A 26,915-nucleotide genomic window follows, 5' to 3' on the forward strand; every position below is an offset into this window, starting at 1 on the left:
CCCACAAACTGTCCCCTGATGGCCTTGTCAGACATGTATAGGAAACAGCCTCCCAGAAAGATACTGTTCCTGTCCCTATTGCTCTTAATAATCAAGGTTCACACAGCTATTCGTTCATTCAACTAGTTATTGAGTGCCTGCTGTGCGTCCAAACCCTGTGTAAAAGACACAGTCTCAGCTCTCAGCACATTTCCATCTAAGATGAGAAGGAGCCAATTCAATAGATACTTGTAAAGCAATGTGACTAGGGCACAATGTCAGATGGACAAGGTACCTGGGAGCCCAGGGGAAGCAGAGACACGTCTGCTTAGGAAGAGCAGGGAAGGCTTCCCTTACGCTACGATGCTCAACCCTAGGACGGGACAGGGAGAAAAGAAACTAAGAGACTGCACTGTGAGGCGGGCAGCACGGGGAGCACTGGCTATAATGGTGGGATTGCTAGAGGAGGGAGGCTTGCTCTGGGAAGAATGGGCAAGGGGATTAACATAGTTTGCTTGTTGGTTTGTTCGTTCGTTCATTCATTTATTCATTCCAACAAGCATCTATGGGTGCCTCTTTCAGCCAAGCATGGCCCCTTCCTTCAAGAGGCTTGTAGACATATAAACACACAAGTGCCTGAAGGGGGCACAAGATGGGAGAATTCTAATCACCCCCTTCTCAAGAAAGTATCTGAAAATCATTCACACAAGGGTATAAATGATAATACCTACCCTCTATGATACAATGGGCAAAGATTTAAGCTAAGGAACTATAGTTTTTTTATGCTTCTATTGTTCTTTTTTAAAAAATTTATTTCATTTTCTTAAAAGATTGTGTTTATTTATTTTTAGAGAGAGGAAGGGAGGGAGAAAGAGAGAGAGAGAAATCAGTGTGTGGTTGCCTCCCGCACACCCCACACTGGGGACCCAGCCTGCCACCTAGGCATGTGCCCTGACTGGGAATCAAACCTATGACCCTCTGGTTCACGGACCGGCACTCAATCCAGCCAGGGCAGAACTATAGTTTTAAGGAGGAAATTCTGATCAGAGCATGGGGATGGGAAGGTATCTGGGGAAAGGCACAGGGGTGTCCAGCAGTGATGATTCACAAGCTGAGATGCTAGCCGCAGTCTCCCCTAAACGCTTTCTCTGGGAGATACTAGCCCAGCCACTTCTCCAAACCTCCTCTTCTTTCAAATGGGAGAAAAATAATGTGACTCGGGGGAGAAAATTCCATTTTCCACCTAACTGGGAGTTACTGTGAGACTTACATGAGATCGCAGATAGGTGCCAAGGCTTGAGGCTTTCGGAAACATGAGTCCGGTTCTCACTGTGCTTTGTGTTCTGCCCCTGCGTGAGATCAACCCTTGCTTCCCGGGCCTGAGCCTGGATGGGCCAGGGCAAAACCCACGTCTGGAAGTAGGTGGCTGCGTGTAATCCCCAATAGTCAGTCATTCTCAAAGTGGGGTCCCTGGACCAGCAGCACCTCCATCACCTGGGAACATGGTGGAAATGCACAATCTCTGGCTGAATCAGAAAATCTGGGGTGGGGCTCATCGATTAGTGGGTTTTAAGAAAATTTTAAATATGGCCCCGACTGGTTTGGCTCTCTCAGTTGGACGTCATCCCTCAACCCCAGGTTGTGGGCCAGGTCCCTGGTTGGGGACGTGTGAGAGGCAACCAATTGATGTTTCTTTCATGCATTGCTGTTTCTCTCCCTGTCTTTCTCCCTCCCTTCCCCTCTCTCTAAAAATAAATAAATAAAATCTTAATTTTTTTACATGTGTTTGTTGATTTGAGAGAGAGAGAAAAAAAACATCTCTTGGTTGCCTCCCATATGTGCCCTGGCCGAGAATTGAAACTGCAACCTAGATACATGCCCTGACTGGGAACTGAACCCGCAACCTTTTGGTGTATGGGATGAGGCTCCAACGACTGAGCCACACTGGCCAGGGCTCGTTTTCTGTTTTAATGAGCCCTCTGGGTGATTCTGATGCACACTAAAGTTTGGGAATCACTGATCTAATTCTATCCTTTTGAGGTGCAGTAATTCATCATTGCTGAAAGCATGGGGCTGGCCCCAAATCACCTGGCTTTAAATATCTGCTCTGTTAGGTACTTGCTCTGACCTCTCTGTGCCTCAGTTTCCCCACTCATAAAATGAGGATGATAATAGTTCCTACTACATAGGGTTGTTGGGGAGATTAAATGAGTTCACATAGGTAAAGCATGCATAACACTATTATTTGCAAGCTAAAAATATTACCTATTTCAAAATTAAATTTAGTTTGGTTTAGGAATTTCTCAACCTTCCCTGAGCTAATTAAAGAAACCCCGCCCCCAGATGATCCTGCTCAGAAGATGTGGGAACCACAGGTGCAGAGGGGCCAAGTGAAACCTCTACCACTGGGCAGCCACAGAGCGCAAGATGTCACGTGTGCTGGCTCTGTGCCAGTGCGTCACTTGTCACTCTCCCAGCCACGCTTTACACTTTAGAGACGGAGCTGCCAGGGGAAGGAACATGCCCAGGTATGCCCAGGCCAGAGAATGCTGAAGAATGGCAGAGTCATAATTTAAACTGAGGTCCAGCCAATCCAGGGCCAGTATTTTTTCCATACTGACAAGCTGCCCCACAAAGGTTAGGGCACATGCTTCTTTGATCCTAGAACTAGATCTGACTCTGAACCCCAACTCCACCACCTCTGCCATATCCTCTTACCATCTTCTCAAGCTCTGGGGAGGGAGGAAGGAGAGAGAGAGAGGGAGAGGAGATCCATCCAAAGAAAGCGAGGTTGACAGCAGTGGTGGGGCCCCAGCTACAAATGCTCCAAGGGCTTTCCTGCTGAAGAGAAATGGAATTGTTCAGGGGGACCTTGGAGAGCATTCCCAGGACCACGAGGTGGAAGTTACGGAGATAAAATCAGAGTTCAGCTCAACCAGAGGAAGAAATTGCTAAGGAAGAATAAAGGATCCCTGGAGGGAGTGAGCTTCCTGTTGCTTGAAGTATTCAAGGAATTCAGATGCTAGACAGTGGTGCAGGCACTGGATTTGGGGTTAGTATTAATGATCACTTAGATTTCTCTCAAAGCTGAGTCAATGGCTCCATGCAGGGGCCTGTGCAGGCCCTGGAGAAAGGCAGGTAGAACGCAGAGCATCAGGGACATGTCTGAACTTGGAAACCAATTGGAGGCCTTCAGATAGCCTTGCCTGTCCTGTCCTAGACCAAGCCTGAATTCCAGCTGGTGGCACTGCCCCACCCCACCCAAATCTCTCTCTCTCTCACACACACACACACACACACACACACATACACACGTGCCCTGGCTCTCTGGTTTGTCTTCTCTGTAGCCAAAAGCACCACAGATGGCAGCACTAGGTCCGTGCCCAGCTGTCCTGTTTGGAAGGGCCTTCTGCATGGGCCTCCTCCTGGGTCAGGATTCATCAATAGGACTCATTCTTCATTCCTGTGATCTCTCAGAGCCAGCTGTGGTTACCATGGAGACTCTGCCAAAGGGGCAGAGCTGCTAAAGCTAAGGCCTTGGGAGCTGTAGATTAAATTTCACCATTAGACATTCACTCCTTTGGACTATGATAAGGCATAGGCACCACGTTTGTGGCATCATTAGTCAATCATACAAACAGAAAGTGGCGGGGAAGAACCCGGGACCCAAACTGCCTATAACTCCCTTGCTCATTCCCGTCTGTGGGCCCCAGGCCCTGGCCGTCCATGGAGTTCCACCAGGGCCCTAAGAAGCTGCACTTACATGAGCACTAAAGATCAAGAGAGAAAGTCTCACAAACCTGTATGACCACGCACATATGCAGGTGTTATGATCAATAAGACCCAGAAATTTTTAAAAGCATTCTTGGATTCATGGTAGCTTTTGGTCCTTTTCTATTTCTTGATCAATCAATTCTAAAAGTACAACTGCTGAGGAAAAGTCAATGAGACCTTGACATTAAAACGGGGTCCTCCCGCGAGGTGGCTGAGTCCCGGATCTTTGACTCCGATGTCCACAAAAGATTAAGTGTTTTATATATATCAAACGTGAAAATTAAAACATGATATTTTAATGAGAAAACTAAACGTTAGACTTAAAACATTTAATAAAATGGTATATAAAATGCAAAGAAAACAGCCCTGGTTGGTGTGGCTTGGTAGGATTGAGTACCACCCTGTGAACCAAAGGGTCACCAGTTCGATTCCCAGTCAGGGCATATCCCTGAGTTTCGGTCCATGTCCCTAGTTGGGGGGGGGTGTGAGAGGCAACTGATCGATGTTTTTCTCGTAGATGTTTCTCTCTCTCTTTCTCCTTCCCTTCCCCTCTCTCTAAAAAGAGAGAGAGAGAGAGAGAAAGAAAGAAAGAGAGTTAGGATGATTCTGAGACAACTGGAAATCTGAAAACAAGGTAATTGATGATTTAGGAAGTATTGTTAATATGTTAGGGTACAATAATGGTACTGTAGTTATGTAAACTAAACAGAAGTCTTCACTGTTTACAGGTACATATTGAAATATTTAAGTGTTATGATGTTTGGAATTCGCTTCAAAATAAGATGAGAGTCAGGGAAGTAGGTGGGGGTGTGGGGAGGGCAGGATGGGGTTACAGGTAAATGGGGGGTGCGGTTCATCATTCCGCTCATGCTGTTCTGAATACTCGAAGTTTTCCATTATCAGAAAAAAATGAGGGCTAGTAGATGAAAAGATTAAACTGGCAAAATATTAACCATTGAAGTTATGTGAATCTACTTTTGTATATGTTTAAAAATGTCTAAATACTAAGTTAATAAAAGAAGACAGGAGCCCCTTATATTCAGGAAAGTTGGGAACCATGGCACTAAGTTACCTGAAACTCATCCTTGACACCTTAGTATGTTGATCTGGCCCTTTTCAGTGGACAGCTGTCTGGGCATGGCTTTCAACAGAGGAGCGGGTGGGGAAGAGTGGGTTTTGGAGAAGATGGCCTGAGGGCTTGTAGCCCATGACCAATGCGGGGGCAAGGGCCAGGTGGGAGGGTCCTTGCGGGGGAGGCAGAGCAGGGTTTAGCTGACCTGCTGGCTAAAGGTGGCTGCCAAGTGCTGTGGCCTAAATATTTACAAAGAGGACACACTGTAGGGAGAGCACAGGATGTAGAGTGGAGACCTGGGTTCAATGCCGGACCCAATTCCTTACTAGCTCTGAGACCCTGAGCAAGCCCCTGCCTCTCTGAGCAAATTTGTACCTGCAAAATGGGAATGTGCTCCAGCCCCCTCCCACTGCAAATCAAATCACCATGCAGACATGAGCTGTCCTACTCATGTCACGCTGAGCCTGCTTCTTCTCATCCACCTGCCCAAACACCAGATCCACAGCAAGGCAGGGAGCCCCACGGGGCCCTTCCTGGGTGGCCAGCAAGGAGGGGAAAGGGTGGGACTGAGAAGTATTTGCTTCTGGGCAATCCCAGCTCAGCTCCACTCCCTTAACAGCGTCTACTCCAGGATCTCAAATCTGCAAACCTGCTCCTCCCCACCCAATGTCAGGGGAGCCGCTGGGGTAACGTCTCTAACAGAGTCACTGGCACATAGTAGGAGCTCATTCAAACATACTGAGTGCCTGGCTGTACTCACAGGGGCTGGGAGAGAGAGATGTCGGGCTCAGGCGCTGCCCTGAAGGTGCTCACAAGGCGACAAGGATACACTTGCTAAGCGCTGAGGAGGCCTTGGTGAGCCCGGAGCAGGAGAGAAACCTGTGTGGGGGCACAGACAAGGAGCACCCACCCCACCCTAGGATGAAGTGATGCTACACCAGAGCCTCGAAAAAAAGGAGACACTGATGAAGCAAAGTAGGACGGGGAAGATGACTCAGAGAGGAGAGGCGCCTCTGCTAAGTCCCTGGTAGGAGTGCTGGGCACATTTGGGGACCAGCCAGGACTTACTGGAGCAGGCGCTTACCAGCAGGACCAGAGGGGAAACGGTGAGCAGCAGGGGCGGGACTGACCTGCTGGGAGACCATGCTCACAAAGAAAGCTGCACAGATGCTCCTGTATCACACCTACCATGTGCCAGGCTCATTCTAAATACACGGCATACTTTACATTATTGCATGTAATCCTGTCAACACCCCCGGGAGGCTTCACAGATGAGGAAACAGGCCCAGGGAAGTTACGGCATTTGCCCAGGCTCCATCTGTACACAAACTAGCAAGGGGTGGAACCTAGACTCAGGCCCAGGTGTCACGCTCCAGAGTCTGTGCTTTTAGTCCAAACCTCTACATGTTATCCCATAAGTGATGGGGAGCTCCTGGAGGGTTCTCAACAGGAGAGGAGTGACTCGATCAACTCTGGTGGTAGAAAGGTCAGCACTGGGACTCAGCAGCAGACTCCTGTCCAGGTGGGAGAAAGGGGTTGTGCCTTGTCTACTAGGCATGACAGGGTGATGGTGATGGCCAGTCCGGCCTAGAGCATATCACCCAACAGGAAGGACTCGATTCCGAGCTCTGAGGATGAGCCCATTTACTAACAGGAATCCGACCTCCGCCCACTTACTGAGTACTGGCTTTGGGGCAGGCACCTGGTTTATTGCTCCCAGCTTTCCTGGGAGGTAGTTATTATCCTCCCCCTTTTACAGATGAGGGAACTGAGGCTGGGGCAGGTTAGGCAACTGGCTCAAGCTCATGGAGGTGGTTCTAGGAAGCGTAGAGCCGTCTGCCTCCAGAGCCCTCTCTCACTGTCACACGAGAGCAAACCACAAGGTAAATGCCCCCTTGCCAAGCCCCAGTTATCTCTGTAAGGATTGCTGTGAAGATTGAATTAGGCCACATTTTGTCTAATAGTGGATGCTGGGCATTGAGAGGCAATGCGGAAATACTTCGAGGGAGGGAAGGTGCTGAATTTTAGACCTGCACCTGCCATTAGCCCCTCTGAGAAGTTCCTTTCTCCTGTGCCTCAGTTTCTCCATCTGTACAATTTAGAGCTGATGGACATGAACTCTAAACACCCTTTGAGGTCAAGGCTCTGAGACTCAAAATCAAGGTTAATCATACCTGCAAGGCTACTCCAACCTCAGCCACCAGCAGGAGCAAAAGTCTCCAAATGGTTTTCGTCTGGATAAGCCCCCAGCCCCAGCACCTGAGAGTCCACGCTGGGCCGGTCAGGTGTCAGGTGAGCAGGGCTCTTCCCAGCTGCCCTTTGCACACCCATGTGGAAGGGGCAGCCCCTCCCAGCCCTGCCTGCCTGCCCACAGGCCCTGCAGCAGCTATACTGCAGGCCTGGGAGCTGGGACCTGAGGCCAGCCCCAGCCTTTGGTGTGACCTTGCTAAGTCTCCATCCCTCCCTGGCCCGACTCCTCATCTGGACTGAAGAGGTTAGGTGGTGACGTGGCAGGCTCCTGCCAGCTCTGACATTTGTTATTTCAGGATCCCTCAGCCTCTCACTCTTTTCCTTCCTGCACTGCTGGAGCCCGTGACTGGCCGTGTGCCCCTCTGCGGGGCCCCCACAGACTTCTCCCCAGCCTTGCCAGCTCAGCCTCACCAGCCGCTCCTTGCAGGGTGGTGGGAAGTGGAGAGGAAGAGGGGTTGCAGGAAGGGAGCCTCACCCTCACCATATGCTGAGGCCTCTGCAAACCCCAAGTTTCCTGGCCGGAACTTTCCTCAGGAGACTGCTCAGCAGGGATGAGCTAAGAGAGCAAGAACTCTGCAGACAGACAGCCGAAGATTCCGGTCTGACCCCAGCCTGGCCCCAAGCCCTGAATTCCACCCAACTGTGGGGAGAGCTCAGCCTGCCCTCCTAGACTGAGTGGCAAAGGGTCCCATGCCTTCCCATCCTCGGGGCCACCTTGCAGGCCTGGACGAATCCCTCCCTGCCCCCACTTGGACTTGATATCCATCACTAATCCCTTAAACCCCAGCCCTGTTCAACTTTGTGCAATTTCCTCAATTTGCCAGACCTTTATTCACATTGCTCCCACTGCCTGGAGAGGCCTCCCTGTTCTGCCTAGTAAACACTTCATCTTTCCTGACTCAGCTTAAAGGTCACCCCTGTATCTACCACACAGAACTGACCCCTCCAGAGCTCACCTCTCTCACCTATATGCCTTCCTGTGCCCATTTTAATCAGGGCACTCGTGGCCCTTATTTACCCGACATGCCCGAGTTCTGAACACTCCAAAAGGGCAGGGATTGGCTCATTCACTTTTGCATCCATAGCCTCCAGCATAAGGAACGGCACATGAGCAGCAATAAATGTTTGTGGAATGAATGAATGAGTAAATGAATGAATGGATATTAGCGAGGCCCTATGGAAACACAGAAAAGACAGCAGGAGTTAAGGACTCCAGCTTTTACATCACACTGTTATGAGGTCCAAATTCTGGTTGCAATTCTTAGTTGTGTGACTTGGGGCAAGTGACTTAGTTTCTCTGAGCCTTCTTTTCCCCATCTGTCAAATGGGACAATAAGAGCACCTATCTTATAAGACCGAATGTGAGCAAGCACTGAAGCACCTAGCCCAGTGCTGGGCGTACAGGGCAGCTATCCTGTCTGGGAGACATCTCTGTATTCCCGGGCCTGAGTCACACACCCCCAGGCCGCCGAGTGGAATCACCTGAACACTTAAAAAAGCAAGGGTGCCAGAGACTCATGTGAGACCCGTTAAATCAAAGACTGTGAGGGGGGGAAGGGACAACCGGGTGTCACCAGTGGAGTGAGGAGAAGCACCCCCAGAGCTTGGACTGCCCAAGTCCAAATCCTGGCTCTGCCACTTACTGCTACTAGAGTTGCCATATTTAGCAAAAATAAACACAGGACATACAGCCATAGTTGCATTTCAGATGATCAATGAGTAAGTTTTCAGTATAAGTGTGCCCCAGATTTTGCATGGGCTCCTGTAGGTTACCCGGCAACCCTGTTTACTTTGTTATTTTCTCTCTCTGTGCCCTTGCTTCCTTAAGGGGATTATATGAATCAATATATCGGAAATGCGTATAACACTGCCTGGTGTTTGCCATCCCTACTTTTATTGCCTTTAAGGCAACCCAGATGACATGGAAGAACCTTGAAAACATCACGCTAACTGAGAGAAGCCAGATACGAAAGGCCACATATTGCAGGATTCCATTGACATGACACGTCCAGAACAGGCAAGTCCACAGAGACGTTTTGTTGCCAGGGGCTGGGAGAGTGGGGAGTAACTGCTATTGAACACAGTTTCCCTTTTGGGGCTGATGGAAATGTTCTGGAATTAGTGTGATGACTGCACAACACTGTGAATAAAAGCCACTGAGTTGTATCTTTAAAACAGTTGAAATAGCAAATTTCACCTCCGTTTTTGAAAATCTCCCTAAAAGCAACCCAGGGAATTACAATGAATGACAGCTGGACTGAGGACTGGGTAGGCTCTCAAATGTCTGATGAAGAAGTGAATGGATCGGAGAGAGGCAGGGCTGAGCGGAGGGAAGAACCTGCCTTGTCCAGAACTAGGTTCAGTCACTCGTTCCTGGACACCCCCGAGGTTGGCAAGAGTTCTCCTTCTGCTCTGGCGCCAGGGCTGCACGGACAATTTTAGGGCTCACTTGTGGTAATTACGTCATCCCCGTCATGGGCATCTCCCCTTTTCTCTGTGTGCTTCCTGATCCCTTTAACTACCCCGTGTGCAGGTCTACTTGTGTTTTCAGTAAAAGGGAATTTTAAAAAAATTATTCAATGTCTATTACGTGCCAGGTATATACTAGGTATTTTATATATAACCCCTCAAAAAACCCCATAAGACTGTTATTATGACTCCTGATTTACAGATGGGGAAACTGACATTCCAGAAGGTTGAGTCATTTGCCCGAGGTCTCACAACCAACAGGAATTGAAACCCAGGTCTACCTGATTTCAGTCACTGTACTGTACAGACCTCAGGCGCGAGCCCATAGGCTGTGGGCTGACAATCATTTTTTTCATGAACTTGAGTCTTTCTTCCCAGACGAAGAAGGGGATTATATGAATCAATATATGAGAAATGCTTATAACCTACCATCTCCAACTCTCAGAACTTACCATCCCCATGCTCTCAGAACCATGCTCTGAGAACCTCCCATCCCAACACAGGGGGCATTCAACAGGAGGAGCTGAATGGCTTACTAATCTTGAGTGGGCCTGAAGTAGCTCACCACAACTGTTTTCACCCTGACTGCTCCTCAGAGTCACGGGGGAACTGCCGGACTGCTCACTGGTCCAGGCCTCGCACCTCAGAGATTTTGATTCAGTAGGTCTGGGTGGAGCCTGAAGTTCTTAAAAACGCGGTCAAGGTCAAAACCCAGCTGAGTTAGAGAACGTTTAGCAGCTATTCCCAGCTCGGCCTTCCATACCTCCACATTGAGGCCCAATCACAATGTTCCCCAGATACACAGAGCCCGGAACCTTGCCCCAGAGTCGTGGGGAACCCGCTGTGCCGCCACGGGCCTCACTAACTCCCGTGCTCCAGGCCTGAGCACTGAGCGCATGGAAGGGCATGCCTAGCTCTGTCTCCGGACTAACCCAGCGCACGTGGCTTCACTGTGCTTCACTTTACTGTGTGCTCCACAGATGTTGCATTCTTTACAAGTTAAAGGCAAGACCCTCCACCAGCAAAAAGATTATAATTCACTTTATTGCCAGACTCGCTCTATTGCGGTGGTCTGGAAGCAAACCCTGAATATCTCGCAGGTATGCCTGTACTACCAAATTACCTTTGAGGGAAAGCATTTTCCTTCTGCTTTGACCTAAAGTTCCCAAACCTCCCTACGTCACCTCGTTGGCCAGAAACAGCTGAACACAAGGGAAGAAATTAAGCACAGAAGACTGAAATTTGAGGAGGGGGAGAGACTCTGGGAGACTGGACTCAAGGCTGACAACTCTGGGAAGACCCTCCACCCTTGCACAGAGCCAGCTGGTATGGGAAGAGGCTGGGCTCAGCGGAGCTGGATACTAAGTCCATCCTGGAAAATTCCCTTGATCCTGGTCTCTGCTCCCCTACATGAGGGAGAACTTCTCATCTGCCTCCTCCTGAAATCAGTCCAGGCCAGTGTGGAGGGGAAAATAGCACTAAATCGATTCTTAAGGGCATCAATGACTTCTCTATATTGTCAAAGCCAGGGGTCATGGCTGCCATTTTTTAATTTTATTTCTGGACATGTAGGCAGCATGTGACAGAGCTCCCTCATCGAAACATTCCTTTCCTGGCTTCTGAGGCACGGTGCTCTCTCAATTTCCCTCCTTCCTCCCTGGCAGCCCCTTCTCAGTCTGCTTTACTAACTCCTCTTCCCATCCTAATCTCTCAACACTGAACTCCCCAGAGCTTGTGCCTGGGCCCTCTTCATTCCTCCCCTTGGGTGACCTCATCCACTCCCACAGCTTTAAATACCAGCTAATGCAATGTATGCATATGTGGTTCATGGACCTTTTTTTTTTTTTTTAAGATTTTATTTATTTATTTATTTTAGAGAGAAGAAGGGAGGGAGAAAGAGAGGGAGAGAAACATCAATGTGAGCCTCCTGGGGACCTGGCCCACAACCCAGCTGTGCGTCCTGACTGGGAATTGAACCGGCGACCCTTCGGTTCGCAGGCCAGCACTCAATCCACTGAACCACACCAGCCAGGGCTTGGCATTCTTGTTAAAATGAAGATTCCCAGATACCCTCCTGCATGCTGGCAAACCTGCTAAGGATATTTGGCTTCTTTTCTTTCTTTCTTTCTTTTTTTTGTTAGTCTGGGAAATTACTTGCTGCACAAGTCTTGGAAGACTTTGCCTCCTATAAAAGCTGATAAGACCAAATTCTTGCTTTTCTAAGCCTCCCTTGCAGCTAAGGTCCAGGTGTATGAGCTAGGCTTGGCCAATGAGAGGCACTCACTGGAAACTCTGAATCAGGAGCAGAGAGAGTAGAACATCCATTCTTACGCTGCTGGCAACAGCACTGAAGGTGCCCAGTCTCCAGGGCACGGTGGCGGTGCAAGCTATGATATTTAGTATGTAGTAGCAGTATCCTTGCCAAACTGGCTCAGTGGGGTGATTTTGGCTGACATCCTGCCTGATGCCTCACCCCAGTCTCCGGCTTCCCAGAAATTCTGTGAACTGCTGAGTATTCCCTTTCAGTGAACTCCTTTTCGGTTTAAATCACCTCAGGATGGTCTCTGTTACTTGCAATAAGAAGCCCAAGTAAGATACAGCTAGTGAATGGGACTCTCTGGGAACGATGCCAGGTGACTCTGACACAGATGCAAGCTTGAAACCCAGTATCTCGATGCCGACAACTCCCAAATGTGTATTTCCAACCCACTCCTTTGATCTCCAAACTCATACATCCGAACGCCTTCTTGACATCCCCCCTTGGACGTCTCACAGGCCTGTAAGATGCACAGTCAGAATTCTTGACTTTCCCCCAAACCTGTCCTTCTCCCAGATTCCCCCTTCCTGAGAAGGGAAAATGGCACTCCCCCATTAGGGATTTGGGAACCATCCTTGACCACTTCTCACATGCGCTCCATCAACACATCTTGATGTGACTCGTCACGCATCACCTGACAACGGGTCCACACTCTGAGAACAGAGTCGTTCGATGATTCTGCCATTGTGCAAACCTCAGAGAGGGCACTTACACGAACCTGGATGGTAGAGCCTACGCACCTAGGCTCTATGGTCCAGCCTACCGCTCCCAGGCTACAGGCCTATGCAGCGTGTTACTGTACTGAATACTGCAGGCAATTGTGAACCGCTGCGCTGTGAGCCACTACAACGGCCACGATGTCACCAGGGAGTGGGAATTTTTCAGCTCCATTATCATCTTATGGGACCTCCATCATACACAGTCCACCACTGACGGAAATGCCGTTAGGCAGTGCGGGGTTGCACAGCTGACCCTTGAACAACATGGGGGTTAGAGGCGCAAACCCCTGCATCCCTGCACGGTCGAAAATCCACATAAAACTTTGGAATCCCCCAAAACTGAACTAATAATCGCCTACTGTTGCCTGGAAGCCTAACTGATAACATAAACAGTCAATTCACACATATTGTATATGTTATATGTATTACATACTATAGTCTTATAATAAACTAAGCTAGAGAAAATGTTATTAAGAAAAATCAGAAGGAAGAGGAAAATACATTTACAGTATTTATTGAAAAAAATCCACGTAAAAATCCACCCACGCAGTTCAAACTCGTGTTGTTCAAGGGTCAAGTGTACCTATAGAATACCTGTAGAATCTGCCCCCTCTCTCCCCCAGCCATGGCCCTATCCACACCACCATCATCTCTTCCATGAACAACTGCAACAGCCTCCTTGGGCCCTCTCCTGCCCCCTCCAGTCTAGCCTCTACACAGCCGCTGCTATGGCTTTCTAAAATATAATTTGGATCCTGTTGCTTGCCTGCAAAATAAATAAAATCCAAATTTGCTATCAGGGCTTCGAAGGTTGAACATAACACATCCCCCCCACTTAGATTCCCAAACTCACCTGGCGCCGCCCTTCCCTTTGCCCATCGCCATGCTCCTGCTGCTCTGGACCGCTTCCAGTGTCACAAATACTGTAGGCTCTTCACTGCCTCAGGGCCTTTGCTTACGCTGTCCCTCCCTCTGCAGCACCCTCACATTATTCTCTACGAATGCTCCTTTTTAGTTTTCTTCTTTTATTTACTTTTTATTCAACCAGTGTGTTCTGGGAACCTACTATGGTGCCATGGTGAGATACATTCTATTCTCCCGGAAGTCAAATAACTAGTAGCATCAGGTTTTTAAGAAAGGAGTTATACAAATAAGTGTAAAGTTTACCTATGATGTGTGCTGCAAAGGAGAGAGATGCAGAGCTTTTAGGGAGAACTGAGCTAGAGTAAAAGTAGAGCCAAGTTAGGAGGCCACGCAGTTGTTCAGGGGAGAGGTGATGGTGGGTTGGACTAGGGCAGAGTGCAGAGAAGTGGGTAGACCGCAGCGATGCTTAGAATGTGAAACTGATGACCCTCCACGGTGAAATGCGCATGGGGAGTGCCAGACTTCTGCACTGTGTAACAGAATAGAGGGAGGTAGCGCTCAGTGAGAAGGGAACACTGGGAGGGCCAGCCTGGGGGAACTTAGTCAAGAGTGTGGTTTTGGACAGGTTGAGACGTCTCAGTGGAATAGCCAAATGAGCAGTTGGACATGAGGGTCTGGGCTGGAGGTACAAATGAGTGAGTCATCTAAAGGCGGGAGGGAGAGGACTGGAGCCGTGGATGTGGGTGAGATTGCCCGGGGTGAGGTTCCTTCTGCATCTCTAGCGTGCAAAGAGATGTGGACACAGGACCAAACCTCAGGGGAGGCCTTGGCCAGGAGGATGAGCCTTCATGCCACTTATCATAACGTGCAATTACTGACTTGTGTGTTTACTTGTTTACTACCCGTCTTCTCCAGATGACTGTAAGCTCAATGCAGCATCTCTTTTAAAGGGCTATGTGTTACTCACTGCTGAAAACAGGGCCTGGCACAGAACAGTCCCCGGACACCATGCTGGCTGCTGCGTCTCTCACAGGACTAGCCTTAGCCATTCCAATGTGATTGCGTCTACGGGTCCCTACTGCCCAGCAAAAAGCCCAAATACCTAATTAGCATTCAAGGCCCTCCACGTTGTGCTGTATCCACTGAGCTCTCCAGTCCATTTTTTAAATTCTCTTACACCTGAGGTTTCCAAACTGGGGTTCATCTATACCTGGATAACTAGGTGGTCACAAAACAGGATGAGCACGGTGCCTCTCCCCAGATCCTAGATCGTGCCAAATGAAGCAGAACTGCCGTGGACACATGCGGGGATCTTTCTAGGCCCTCTTCTCTGAGAAGTGCACCCCTGCAACCCCTCCACAGTGTAGATCTCTATACCACGTTTCCCCTGCCTGCATCTACCTCTCCATGACCTCTGCGGATGAAACCAGGGTGGGGACAGGCCTTCTGGAGCCAAACCAGAACTGGGCCAGGCCATTAGCCTCTCTGCCAAGAACTTGGATGTGGCACACAAGACTGGCTTGATTACCTTTAGGGGCTGGACCAGTGTGGTTATGTGAACGTGGGGGCTAAAGGTGCCTGTCTTCCCCAGAATATTGTGTTATGCCCTTTGGGGTCTGTGTGATGACAAGTGATTAATAGCGCCATTCAGATAAGCAGAAAGAAATAGAGGCAAGAGACGGAGAGAAGGATGAAGCAGCTGCCTTTGTTTCTGACCGCCTTCCCAGCCTCCGCTGAGGCCCTGGAGAGGTCTACTGTTACTGACGGCTCCTCAGCCCCCTGCGGCACCTCTGGTTCCTTAAAACAAATTTCCCTTCCGTGTAAGCCAGCTTGAGAGGGGTTCTAGGTTTCGTACACACAACCTCTAAGATTACATAATTTCTATTCTTTCCTTGTAAAACAAATATAGACAAAGCAGAATGTAAAATTCACAAGAATAGGAAGAATTAAGAATAAAATCCTTTCTAAACAAGACTCAAAAAAGCAAAAGTCACAAAGGGAAAGATGGATTTGACTCCGATAAAATTGAAACCTGTGGATTTTAAGACAGGATGCCAACGTAGGCAAATCTTCCTCCTAACTACCACTCCCTCCTGGGTTGTGTATTTTTCTCTGAGGGCACACACTGGGGCACACGCACACCCCCCAGCAAGTGCCTCTGGGGAGAGTATAGGGATTGTGAGACACAGTCAGAGGTGACTTTAGACCTTTCAGTTAGGTTTTTAAATTTTTTAATGAAAAATTATTATCTTTTGTGCAATTAAAGCTTCATTAAATCTCAAAATATATATATAAAACACAAGCCTCTGAAGAGCACCTACTGATGGTGGGACTGGTTCACTCGAGACCCACAAGGAGACAGAAGCTGACTAGCGGCGTGAGACGCATGACACAGCGTGAATTCTCAGCACTGGTCAAAATGGCTTACTTGGTTCCCAAATATGCTTTTTTCCCACCATTCTCAAAATTCACTCACTTATGTTCTTCACTTAATAAAGTTCTTCCTGCCCTGGATGGTGTGGCTCAGTGGATTGATCACCAGCCTGAGAACCAAAGGCTCGCTGGTTCGATTCCCAGCCAGGGCACATGCCTGGGTTGTGGGCCAGATTCCCTGTTGGGGGCATGCGAGAAGCAACTGGTTGATGTATCTCTCACACACTGATGTTTCTCTCACTCTCTTTCTCCCTCCCTTCCCATCATTCTAAAAATAAATAAATAAAATCTTGAAAAAAAGTAAACTTCTTCCCTCTTTCAATACCCATACCCATCTAGAAGTGTCACTTCCTCCAGGAAGCTCTCCCTGATTGTACCAATCCTCACTGCTCTCTCCCTGCCCTGCTTGTTGGCCTTCTATGGTACTGACTGTACCTTTCTCTGGGCACTCAGGACAGATTCCTAGGGTTCCTACTTATCTCTCTAAGATAGGCTACATCTCCCCAGCCAGCCAGCAGGAGAGAGCAGCATCTTAATGTCCTTGGGACCTAGCATAGAGATGGCACGGAGAAAGGGACAGGACTTAGAGTCAGACAGACCCACTAGGTGACACAAGGCAACTGCCTTCCCCTCCCCGGGCCCATTTTCACTTGTGTTATTGTAACCATCAATTAGATGATGGATGTAAAGGGGCCAGGACAGGAAAAAGGTGGTTGCCAGAATGATGATCTGTCTTCTTAAGACTCCCTCATATTCTACAGAGTTGCACAATTAAAAACAAAAAACTTTAACAACCCAGAGAGGTAAGCAAGGAGGGACGAGCAAACCCATTTTGAGGTTAAAATAACTGAGGTTCAGAGAAGTGGCATAGGGAAGCCAGGCAGCTGGACTTTAGAAGGAAAGAGAATAGGACCAGAGGCTAGAACATTTGGGTAGAAATGCCAGTTCTTCCCCTACCCAGCTGTGGGAACTTGGACTATTTTTTGTACTCTTGGCACATCAGTTCCCCATCTCAAAGAAGAGCCTTCCTAGGCTGTCTCTATCTTAAAGGATTCCTCAGCACTGATATTCTAGATTCCTGTGACCTGCTCAGGATCTTTCCCAGCAGGACTGCAAAAGAGGGTTGCAAGTCCCAGGACAGAGACCCCCAGGAAACCAGCTGGGGTTGGAAGACTTGATTTAAGAATCAGTTGCATTTTTATTCAGCCAGATTCACCCCCCTTCAAGCCTGGGGGTGGGTTAGTCATGCCCAGAAAAGGGGAGGGGAAATGCCAGCTTCAAACTACCTGTAAATATAAACACAAATGCAAAACCAAACAGGAAACCTCAGGAAAGTCCAATCCAAAGGTCAGATTCTAACTTGGGGCAGTGACATGCTGGAGAGTAAAGCTGTGTTTGGATGCCACAGGCTTTCTGTTGTAAAAATGAACCTTGTGCGCACCACACCAAAGTCCCAAAGGCAAAGGGGACCCGGCTCTGTCGGGACTGAATTGGGGCTGAGCTGAGCCCTGACCTGAGCCTGCTTCGGCCCCCAGGCCCATCCAAGGGCTCCCCCCCACCCGCCTCCAGGCACACACAACTGCTTACACGCACCAAGCCGGGCAAGGCCAGATGCACGGGCATAAATGACCATTTCTGTCCCTGATGAAGGGTTCATAGTACAGCCCCTTCTCCTACTCTGGTTCTGATGTAACATTTTAATGAACAACCCAGAGAGGAGGGTGAACTGTGACAACCCTAAGGGTAGAGATGGCACTTCCGGGTCATGAAATGTGAGACTATGGGGAAACCTCAGAGCGCTGTCCCCTCAGGATGAGGCTCTGTGGCAGTTTCCCTGTTAGCCTCCCAGTAAAATACTATTCATATTCTTAGGTGGTGGACTCCAAGCTACTGGTTTTGCCCAAGGAGGAAGCCCAAGATCATTGGCTGCTATTTAAATTAAAACCTGTACCCTACTATGTGCAAAGCGCTAGGCCGGCCTCTGTGAGAGAAACGGACAAAAGAGACCCAGTCACTGTCTAAAGAGGTCCATCGGTTCACTTGATCATCATTCCATTTATCGAGACGCATGCCTTAAATGCATTGCCCCATATAATACCACAGCCCTGTAAGGTAAATATTATTATCTCCATTTTACAGATGCCAAAAGCAGGGCTCAAACAAACCAGGTCACATGCCCAAGCGCACACAGCTGGCCAACCGCAGAGCCAGAATCTGAACACAGTCTGCCTCCCCCAGAGTTGATGCTCTTTCCCCAGTCCTCCATCACCCACGACAAAGGGACAGACACAGATCTGAGAAGGGGGTTCAGCCTGCCAGAGGAAAGGAGGAAGAGAAATTTTCCAAGAGACTGATTCAGGGTATCATGAACTACTGAGCTCTGTGTGAGCCACACAGTAGGTGCTCAATCCTCTTCTGGTGAAGGGTGGAAGGTGAGAGGCATGGCTGACGTCCAAAACATCACCCCAATTCAGGGCATCCTCTGGAAGGGAGCTGCAAAGACACATTTTTCTCCTTTGGCCCAGAGCTGCAGGGTGTCTGTCCTAGAATATTCCCTGCAGGGGAAGCCCGGGAGAGTGCAGCAGGTCGGAGAGGAATGAACTCCAAAGAGTAGGGGAACGGGGTGGGGCAACCGGTAGGGGTGAAAGAAAAGGCCTGGGACTCGCTGCTGGGAGAGACAAAGAGGAGAGGGGAGGGAGGTGGAGACTAGAAACTTGCCAACAGCCAGGCCAAGGTGAACCCTGTCTCCTGGAGCCTTCTCATTCGCATTCATTCCACAAACCCCGGCCAAATCTCAGAGCCAGCAGCCAGGGGGAGAGGGCCTCCCTGCAGCCGGGGAGAAGTAAGTTCATGACTGAGGCGGGAAGGCCTGCTTCCCAGAAGGGGAGTAACTTGGGAGCCAAACTTGTGGGGCTCCGAGGATGAAAATCCAGACAGATGTAGTGAGGAGCTGAGCAAACACATGCGATGGTGCAGGGCACCAAGATCATGGGGGTACGTCCCCCGATCTGTGAAGTCTGTCACCGAGGTGACCTCGAGGCCCCCCACAAACAGTCCCTCCAGCCCTCCCCAAGGCCTCGACGGTGAGTGAAGACGCGGGTGTTGGAGATGCACTCGGTTCTCACAGATCTAGGGAGGGAGCAGGTTTCTGGGAAGCGGTAAGGGCCAACACAGCTCCGGTCACGCCAACGAACTTCAAGGCGAGGCCCTGCCGGGACCCCGGACCCTTCCCTCCTCTGCCCCCTCACCTCCTCCCGCGCCAGTGCTGCCCCCCGGCACCGGGACATCCTGGCGGCGAAGGCGGCGGCCCCGGCCGGGGAGCTGAGGTCCTCCGCGGTGACGGCCAGGAACTCGGCGACGCTGAGCTGCTCCGGCATGGTGGGCGCGGGGCGGGGGCTCCGGGGCTGCTGGAGTGGGGTGCAGGGCGCAGAGAGCGCTCGCTACACAGAGCTGGGCTGGCCTCCCTGCACTCCGCGGGCGCCGTCAAGGCCTCCGCACGCCCCACCCACTTCGCGGCGCCCCGCCCCCGAGTGCACTAGCCGCGTTCCGCCAAGTCCTCTCACGTCCCGGGAGCCCGGAGCTTCCCCACCCAGTCCTCTTCTCGGCCCCGCCCCAGCCTTCGAGCCTCTCTTCCCAGCGTTGCCGGAGCAGCCGTCGCAGGCCCGACTCCGGCTCCTCAGCCCGCCCCCTGGTATCCCAGCCCCGGAGAGCTCCGCCCCTGGCTCATTGCCCCGCCCCCGGCCTCCCACTGGGCTCCTTCGCCCCGCCCCTTGCCTGTCGGCCCCGCCCCACCCTCTCTTTTGAAGCTCCTCTGATCCGCAGCGGCTCTCCGGGACCCTCCAGGCTCCGTTCCCTTTCTTTCCGCCCCTTGGCCTCCCAAGTTCTTCTCTTCCCATTCGCCTCCCTTCGTTTCCATCCCCCATGGCCACGTCCCTTAAGCCTCCACCCCCACCACCACCCCCAAGACCTGACGGCATCCTTGTCCCGTTCTACCCGGAATTGTCCCACTTCTCCCTGGGTCCGCACACCCAGCTGTCAGCCTCCGGTTCCCTGCGCCATCTGGGCCGCCCACCCTCCCCTCGGCTCGGCCCCCAGCCGAGTGCCCCGCCTCCAGGTTCTGTGTAGCTAGGCGTCCCGGGGTAACTGTGTGATTTGGGGAAAATGACATCCCTTCCTGGAACCTCTTTCCTTCTTTGCAGAATGGGAAGTCTGATAGCCACTCTGTTATAATGTTGCGAAGAAAAAATCTAACAAGTGCGTGTACCCAGCAGATGCTGGATAATCCTCTCCTTCTTACCTGGCCTTCTCCCCCTTCTTTCTTCCTGGCCTTAGTCCGGTGCCTTTCACCCCTCGACTCCCCCTCACTGTCTCTACCAGGCTAAAGACTGTCACTCCTAGTCATGCGCTAATTTCTTCCTCTTGGGAACCACCTGTATCTTTGGGCGGATGGCAGATGGGGTCAGAACAGAAATCTACTTTGACTTAGTTCTGGACCCTGAGGCCCTCTTGAAAAGCTTCCTTCAGGTAAATTACCAGGGAAGCACCGCGGTGAGGAACATTGGCCGTGAAGTGTGATATACCTACGTTCCGATCGTGGGGCTGCTGTCGACCAGCTCTGGGCAGCTGGGGAAACCACTTGCTTCTCTAAGGCTGAGTTTCTTCTTAGAATGGCCGAATTGTATTTTACCCCATAAGGTGACTGAGAGAATTGTATAGTTCGCATAAAAAAAGAAAACTTGAAAAGATATACACTAAAATATCACCATCTGAGGACATTATGAGTAATTTATTTTTCTTTTGGCTAATTGTGTATCTTAACTTTTTTGTAAGGAACGTAATATTACTTGTGTAATAGAATTAAAAGTTGAAAAATATGTACAGTCTGGGGGAGGAGACAGGACAAATAGGCCATGAAATATAACTCTGCTTCACCCCTCAGTCACCTTTCAACCCACTCCAGTCTGTTTTCAACCCCAACTACCCAGAATTATCTCAAGGTCAGCTAGGATCTCCTTTTACAATGCAACAAGCACTTACTTCTCTTGCTTGACTTCGTTCTTCCTCTGTATTTTTTTTAAGATTTTATTTATTTTTAGAGGGAAAGGCGGGAAGAAAGAGAGGGAGAGAAATCAATGTGTGGTTGCCTCTCATGCACCTCCTACTGGGGACCTGGCCCACAACCCAGGCATGTACCCTGACTGGGAATCCAACCAGTGACCCTTTGGTTAGCTAGCGGGCACTCAATCCACTGAGCCACACCAGCCAGGGCTGTATGTATCTTAAATGCTGGCATCGCTGGGAGCCCTCTGCTGGTCACTTTGCTCTTCTCACTCTACACAGGCTTCCTAGACACCATCCAATGCCACCAGCTTCCTTTACACTGTTAATGTTGATGTTTTCTGTATCAGTTTCCTATTGCTGCTATAACAAATTACCGCAAATTTGGTGGCTTAAAACAACACATTTATTCTCTTAACGGTGCTGGAGGTCAGAAGTCTGAAATGTGTTTCACTGTGTTGAAATCAAGGTATCAGCAGGGCCGCACTCCCTCCAGAGGCTCTAGGGGAGCAGCCATTTCCTTCACCTTTTCTAGCTTCTAGAACTGCATTCCTCGCATTCTTTGGCCTGTGGCCACCTTCCTCTCTCTTCAAGGGTATCTTGCTTCTGCGAAGGCATCATATTGCCTTCTTTTGTGTGGTCAAATCTCCCTCAGCCTTGGTCTTACAAGCACATTTGTGATTACATGTAGGGTCCACCTGGATAATCCAGGATAATCTCCCCATCTTGAGATCCTTAAATTAATCACATCTGCAAAATGCCTTTTGTCATATGGGATAACATTCATAGGTTCCAGGGATTAGGCCCTGGATAACTTTGGGGGCCCTTATTGAGCCGACCACACCATCCAAGTCTCCGTTTCCAGCCTGGCCCTTTCTCTGGCTTGAGCTCTGTGTATCCAACTGCCTGTGGGATGATTTCACGTGGCTATCTCACAGACAGACACCTCAAACTCTATGTCCAAAACTGAACTCGACATCTTATACCCCGTCTCTGGCCCCAGCTTCTTCGTCTGTGTCCTGGCAGAAGGCACCCCATATACCACCTGAGAGTCATCCTCTCCATCTCCTTCCACCAGCCTCCACTCAGTCATCGACTTATCGTTGCCTCCTAAACGTCTCACCTATGTGACCACCTTCCCCATCTCCATGCCAGCCCTAATCCAGGCCACACTACCTGCTCACTGGTCTCCCTGTCCCCAGGTTTGCATATCTGATCTATTGCTCTCTTGCTTAGAACTCTTCAAAAGTCCCCATTACTCTCTGGATGAAACATTCACTTTTTTTCATGGCTACCTGGTCCTGCATGATCTGAATGCTCCTGCCATTTACAGCTTTATCTCTCACTCTTCCCTCCCTGCTGTGATCTGTGCCCTCTCACCGTTCTTCCCTCTGCCTGTAACACCCCCCCACCTCCTTCAACTGGGCTAATCGGATGTCAACTCCTCCAGAAAGCCTTCCTCAATACCCTTCTAGCAACCTAGTATCCCCTGCCACAGCTCTCTCTTTTCAAAGATTTTATTTATTTATTTCTAGAGAAAGGGGAAGGAAAGGAGAAAGAGAGGGGGAGAAACATCAATGTGTGGTTGCCTCTCATGCATCCCTTGCTGGGGACCTGGCCTGCAACCCAGGCATGTGCCCTGACTGGGAATCGAGCCTTGACCTTTTGGTTCGCAGGCCCACGATCAATCCACTGAGCTACACCAGCCAGGACTTTCTCTCTTTTTTAAAAAATATTTTTTTATTTATTTAATTTTAGAGAGAGGGAAAGGGAGAGAAACATCAATTTGAAACAGCAATCTGTTACCTCTTATTTGCGCCCCAAACAGGGACTGAATGAACTCTCACTGACAAGCCCTAAATCCAGGCATGTGCCCTGACCAGAAATCAAACCAGCAACACCTTGCGGACCGATGGCCAGTCAACCAAGCCACACTAGTCAGGGTGCCACAGCACTTCTCATTGTGGACGGTGTTCCCCTGTTTGCTGGTCTGGGTCTCCGGCCCACTTGTTTATTGAGCGAGCACTTGCTATGTGCCAGTCACAGTGCCAAGGGCTACACAAGCAATAGCTCACTCAGCTGTGGCTGGTGCAGCTATTGAGCTCCGGCCTGTGAACCAAAAGGTCCCCGGTTCAATTTCCAGTCAGGGCATATGTCTGGGTCGTGGGCCAGGTCCCCAGCAGGGGGCGTGTGAGAGGCATTGAGAGGCAGCTGATGGATGTGCCTCTTGCACATGGATGTTTCTCTCCCTCTTTCTCCCTCCCTTCCCCTCTTTCTGTAGGTAAATAAATAAAATCTTAAAAAAACAAGCAATGGCTCACTCAGTACCTGCAACAACCCAACGAAGCAGGTAATACTCTCCCCTCTCCGTTTTGTAGGTGGAAAAAGTAAAGCTTAGAGAGGATGACGTGTATGAAGTCAGAATGAACAAGCAGTATAACCAAGATTCCAACCCAGGTCTGCACGGCTCCAAAGCCTTTGTTTCATTTTGTTTTGTTTAATTATCAGTCACTGAACTAGCTTCCTAATTAGAAAATATTGCCTCTTCTAAATTAAGTAGATAGAACTCTTCCATATAGTCTCTCCTATAACAAAATATGACACCCACCAGAGGCAGAATTCGGTCATCATATCTTGCAGGCTAATTCCTACACAGTCCTTAATATTTTGTAAAGCAACTACTTCAGTGTCAACTCCCATATCAGTTACTCAGACCGAGACACACACACTGCTGATGGTGAGTCCTTTTCTGAAGCATAAGTCTTATCTCAAGATTTTTGGGAGAAAATGGGAAAACAAATGGTATATCAATTACAGTATTATATGGAAATAAGATAAACCCAGGTCAATATCACAGTAGGTTACAAATTTTTTAGGAGTTTTCAGAGAAAATGTGTATCTTCAAGGAAATTTCCAGTTGCTTCAAGCTGTTTTCCCTATGTAAACATTCACTTAATTTTTAAAATTGATTTTAAAAAGAGGGGAAGGGAGAGAGAGAGAATTATTGATTTGTTGTTCCAATATGCATTTATTGGTTGGTTCTTGTAAGTGCCCTGACCAGGGATCAAACCTATAACCTTGGCATAGTGGGATGATGTTCTAACCAACTGAGCTACCCAGCCAGAGGCTGTAAACATTTGCTTTACTAGGGCTATTTCAAGGAAAGAGTTTGAGACCGACTACATATACAATAGGTGGTTTTTAGGCCCCTGGAAGAGCCTATACAAATCTGGCTTTCTGGAATTTAATTGTTCATGCAACAAACACTTATCAAGCAGTTCCTGAGTGGACAATGAGGAGTGGGGAGGCTGTGGATACAAAGATGGGCAAGATACGGAGCACTTAGTTCCCAAGGACTCTGTACTCAAATAATCACAAGATGGAAATTGCAAATGCCCTTAAAGAACACCTACGCCATAGGTGCCTATGCAGGGGTGTCCAACTCATTTTCACCAGGGGCCACATCAGCCTCGCGGTTGCCTTCAAAGGGCTGGATGTAATTTTAGGACTGTATACACGTAACTACTCTTTAAGTAGGGGCAAGGAGCTCGGCAGCTGCCGACGAGTAGAAATGCAGGCAGGGACGAAACAAGGTGGAGGGCCGGATTCGGCCCGTGGGCTTTGTGTTTGCCACCTGTGAGTCCTGTGGGAATCAGGGGTGGAGAGAGAGAACAGAGAGCCCTTTCAGTGCCTGGTTCAGGAAAGCTGGGAGGCTTCAGAGAAGAGGCACCTGAGCGGAGCCCTGAAGAATCTGAGGGAGCTGGGGACAGAGTGAGCAAATACACAATATACACAATAATGACATTATACAGTATATCACAATAATCACATTATACACAATAATCACGTGTATCATGACAAGGGACAGCAGATCAACTATGTCATGAGCTCATGGTCATTTATCCAAGAAATGTTTCCCCAGCACCTCCAAGGAGCTTGCCTGCTGCTGACTGCATGCCTCAGGGGATGCACTGCCTGGGGAAGGAGACTCCCTACGGCTGGAGCTCTGCCTTCAGTCTTCCCTGAGACCAGTTCCCTTAGGACACCACGCGCGCGCGTACACACACACACACTGCTTCCTTTGCTGCTCCTGGAGCAAGCAGTCTCCTCACAATTACATGTGCAGGACATAAGTTATGCTCTTCCTGGATAAAGGGGTGTACCTTTGTTTCCCCAGCATCTAGCATTGTACACACAAAGGAAACGCCCAAAGTCAGAAGGGACCCCCCTCAGTGCCAATTAGGAGGTTGGGCTGCATGGTGGTTAAGACCGTAAGCCTTGGGGTTCGGCTGGCCCAGTCCCAGGACCCGTCCATCACCAAGGCTGGGACTAGGGGGAGGCAGGCGGGGTGCCGCTCTTGCCTCACGCTACTGCTTCACTCTGTTCATGATGCTGTCCACCGCTTCCAGCTGTGTGACCTTAGGAAGGTAACTCCTCCTCTCTGATCCTCAGTGAGAACAATAACAGCTCTTCCATAAGGTTTTTGGGAGATTAAAAAAAAATAAATCCTGATCCTTAACGATCCTTAACAGGCTCAATAAAGGATAGTTTCCCCCCCCAGTTTCAGCGTTTGTCAGAGCGACCACCAGAGGGCAGTGGTCTCCCTGACAGGAAAATAACCTGCCTGGTAATCAGCGATCCCTTTGAAGAAAACCCGAGTGTGTGTATGTGTGTGTGTGTGTGTGCGGGCGCGCGCGCATGTGCCAGCAGGGTTGTATGGCCTAGACTGAGTCAGCACAGCAACTGGCCAGCAGATACACAGGGCATCCTATCCTGCTGGTCACTTTCCCACTGTCCACTGTAGTCGCGTGAGGATTGGCACGAGTCTGAGACCAGTAAACTGGGATTTACTGGGTCACTCTGTTCTATAGACTGTCACCATGGAAACCCCTGGCCTTCTCCAGAGGGGTTCCTTCTGCCTGCTGCACAGCCTTCTCCCGCCCTTTCCTCTGGCCAATGTGCCTTTCAGGTCTCTTCCCAACGTGACCTCTCTGAGTTCTTTCTTCCACAGATGGAGTCCTGGGCTCCCAGGTCAACCTATTCTTTCCTTGATGGTAGCATTCACAACGCATCATTAAATCACTCATTTAGGTGCAGTTTACCTAGAGGTTAAGAGTAGGGACTCTTGGGGGACCCTGAGCTTGGGTTCTGTCACTTCCTTGTAACCACATGTACATCACCTAAACTCTCTTGAGTTTTAGTTTCCTTGTTTGCAAAAATGGGGCCCTATAACAATATCCAGCTCACGGGGTTCCCTGAAAACCGATGACATTGTGCACGCATAGTCCTGTTTTGTTGACTGAATGCCTGTCAAAAGCCACTGAGCTGTAAGGTCCTCAGGGGTCAGGGCTGTTTCTTTCTTGTTCACAGTGTAGAACGCCTGAATCTCAGTGTGGGCACACGGCTAGTGCAGGGTGCTGAAAGTAGGGCGCCCATGACCAGCAGCCTCAGGAGCCTGTCAGAAATGCACATTTTCAGGCCCCGCCCCTGACCCACTGAAACAGAAACTGTGGGGATGGCGCCCCACACCTTGTTTTTAACCAGCTCTTGCGGTGATTCTGCTGAGTGCTGAGGTTTGAGATCCACTGGCCTAGTACGGAGGCTGTAAAGTATTTGTTTAAATGAATGTACCAATCTGTAGAATATGTGATCTGACTTAGAAGAGGCTGTAAGCTGCAGGAAGGTGGCCAGGGCTATGGTTTCCCCAGCACCTAGCAGAAGCAGGCTCATTGTAGGGGCTTAAAAAATATTTGTAAAACAAATGAGTGAAGACCCCTTCCGGGGTTTTTTTGTGGCTCTTAAACTTCCCCAGCTTTACTACCTGTTCTCTCTCCCGGGATTGATGGAAGGATCAAGAGGCAAACAAAATATACGCGTCTATGTAATGAAATAGTACTGTCATCTGCCGAGCCCTGTGAGAAACTCTCCTCTAGACCCTCGGACAGGCCTGGTCTTCCCTTCCTGTCACAGTCCAGAACTT

The 26,915-nt window shown here is 49.6% G+C and overlaps 1 protein-coding gene across 1 annotated transcript in view; it reads right to left on the reverse strand.

The window, feature by feature from the left end:
* Positions 1-19,464, reverse strand: part of ASAP3 (ArfGAP with SH3 domain, ankyrin repeat and PH domain 3) — a 43,338-nt gene extending 23,874 nt beyond the window's left edge. Inside the window, 1 exon segment of the mRNA XM_024554366.3 lies at positions 19,126-19,464. Within this exon segment, the coding sequence (XP_024410134.2) occupies positions 19,126-19,254 (129 nt within the window). The 5' untranslated portion in view covers positions 19,255-19,464.
* Between the last annotated feature and the right edge of the window lie 7,451 nt (positions 19,465-26,915).

Source organism: Desmodus rotundus, chromosome 3 (assembly GCF_022682495.2).
Source record: "Desmodus rotundus isolate HL8 chromosome 3, HLdesRot8A.1, whole genome shotgun sequence".
In the NCBI taxonomy this organism is placed as follows: Eukaryota; Metazoa; Chordata; class Mammalia; order Chiroptera; family Phyllostomidae; genus Desmodus; species Desmodus rotundus.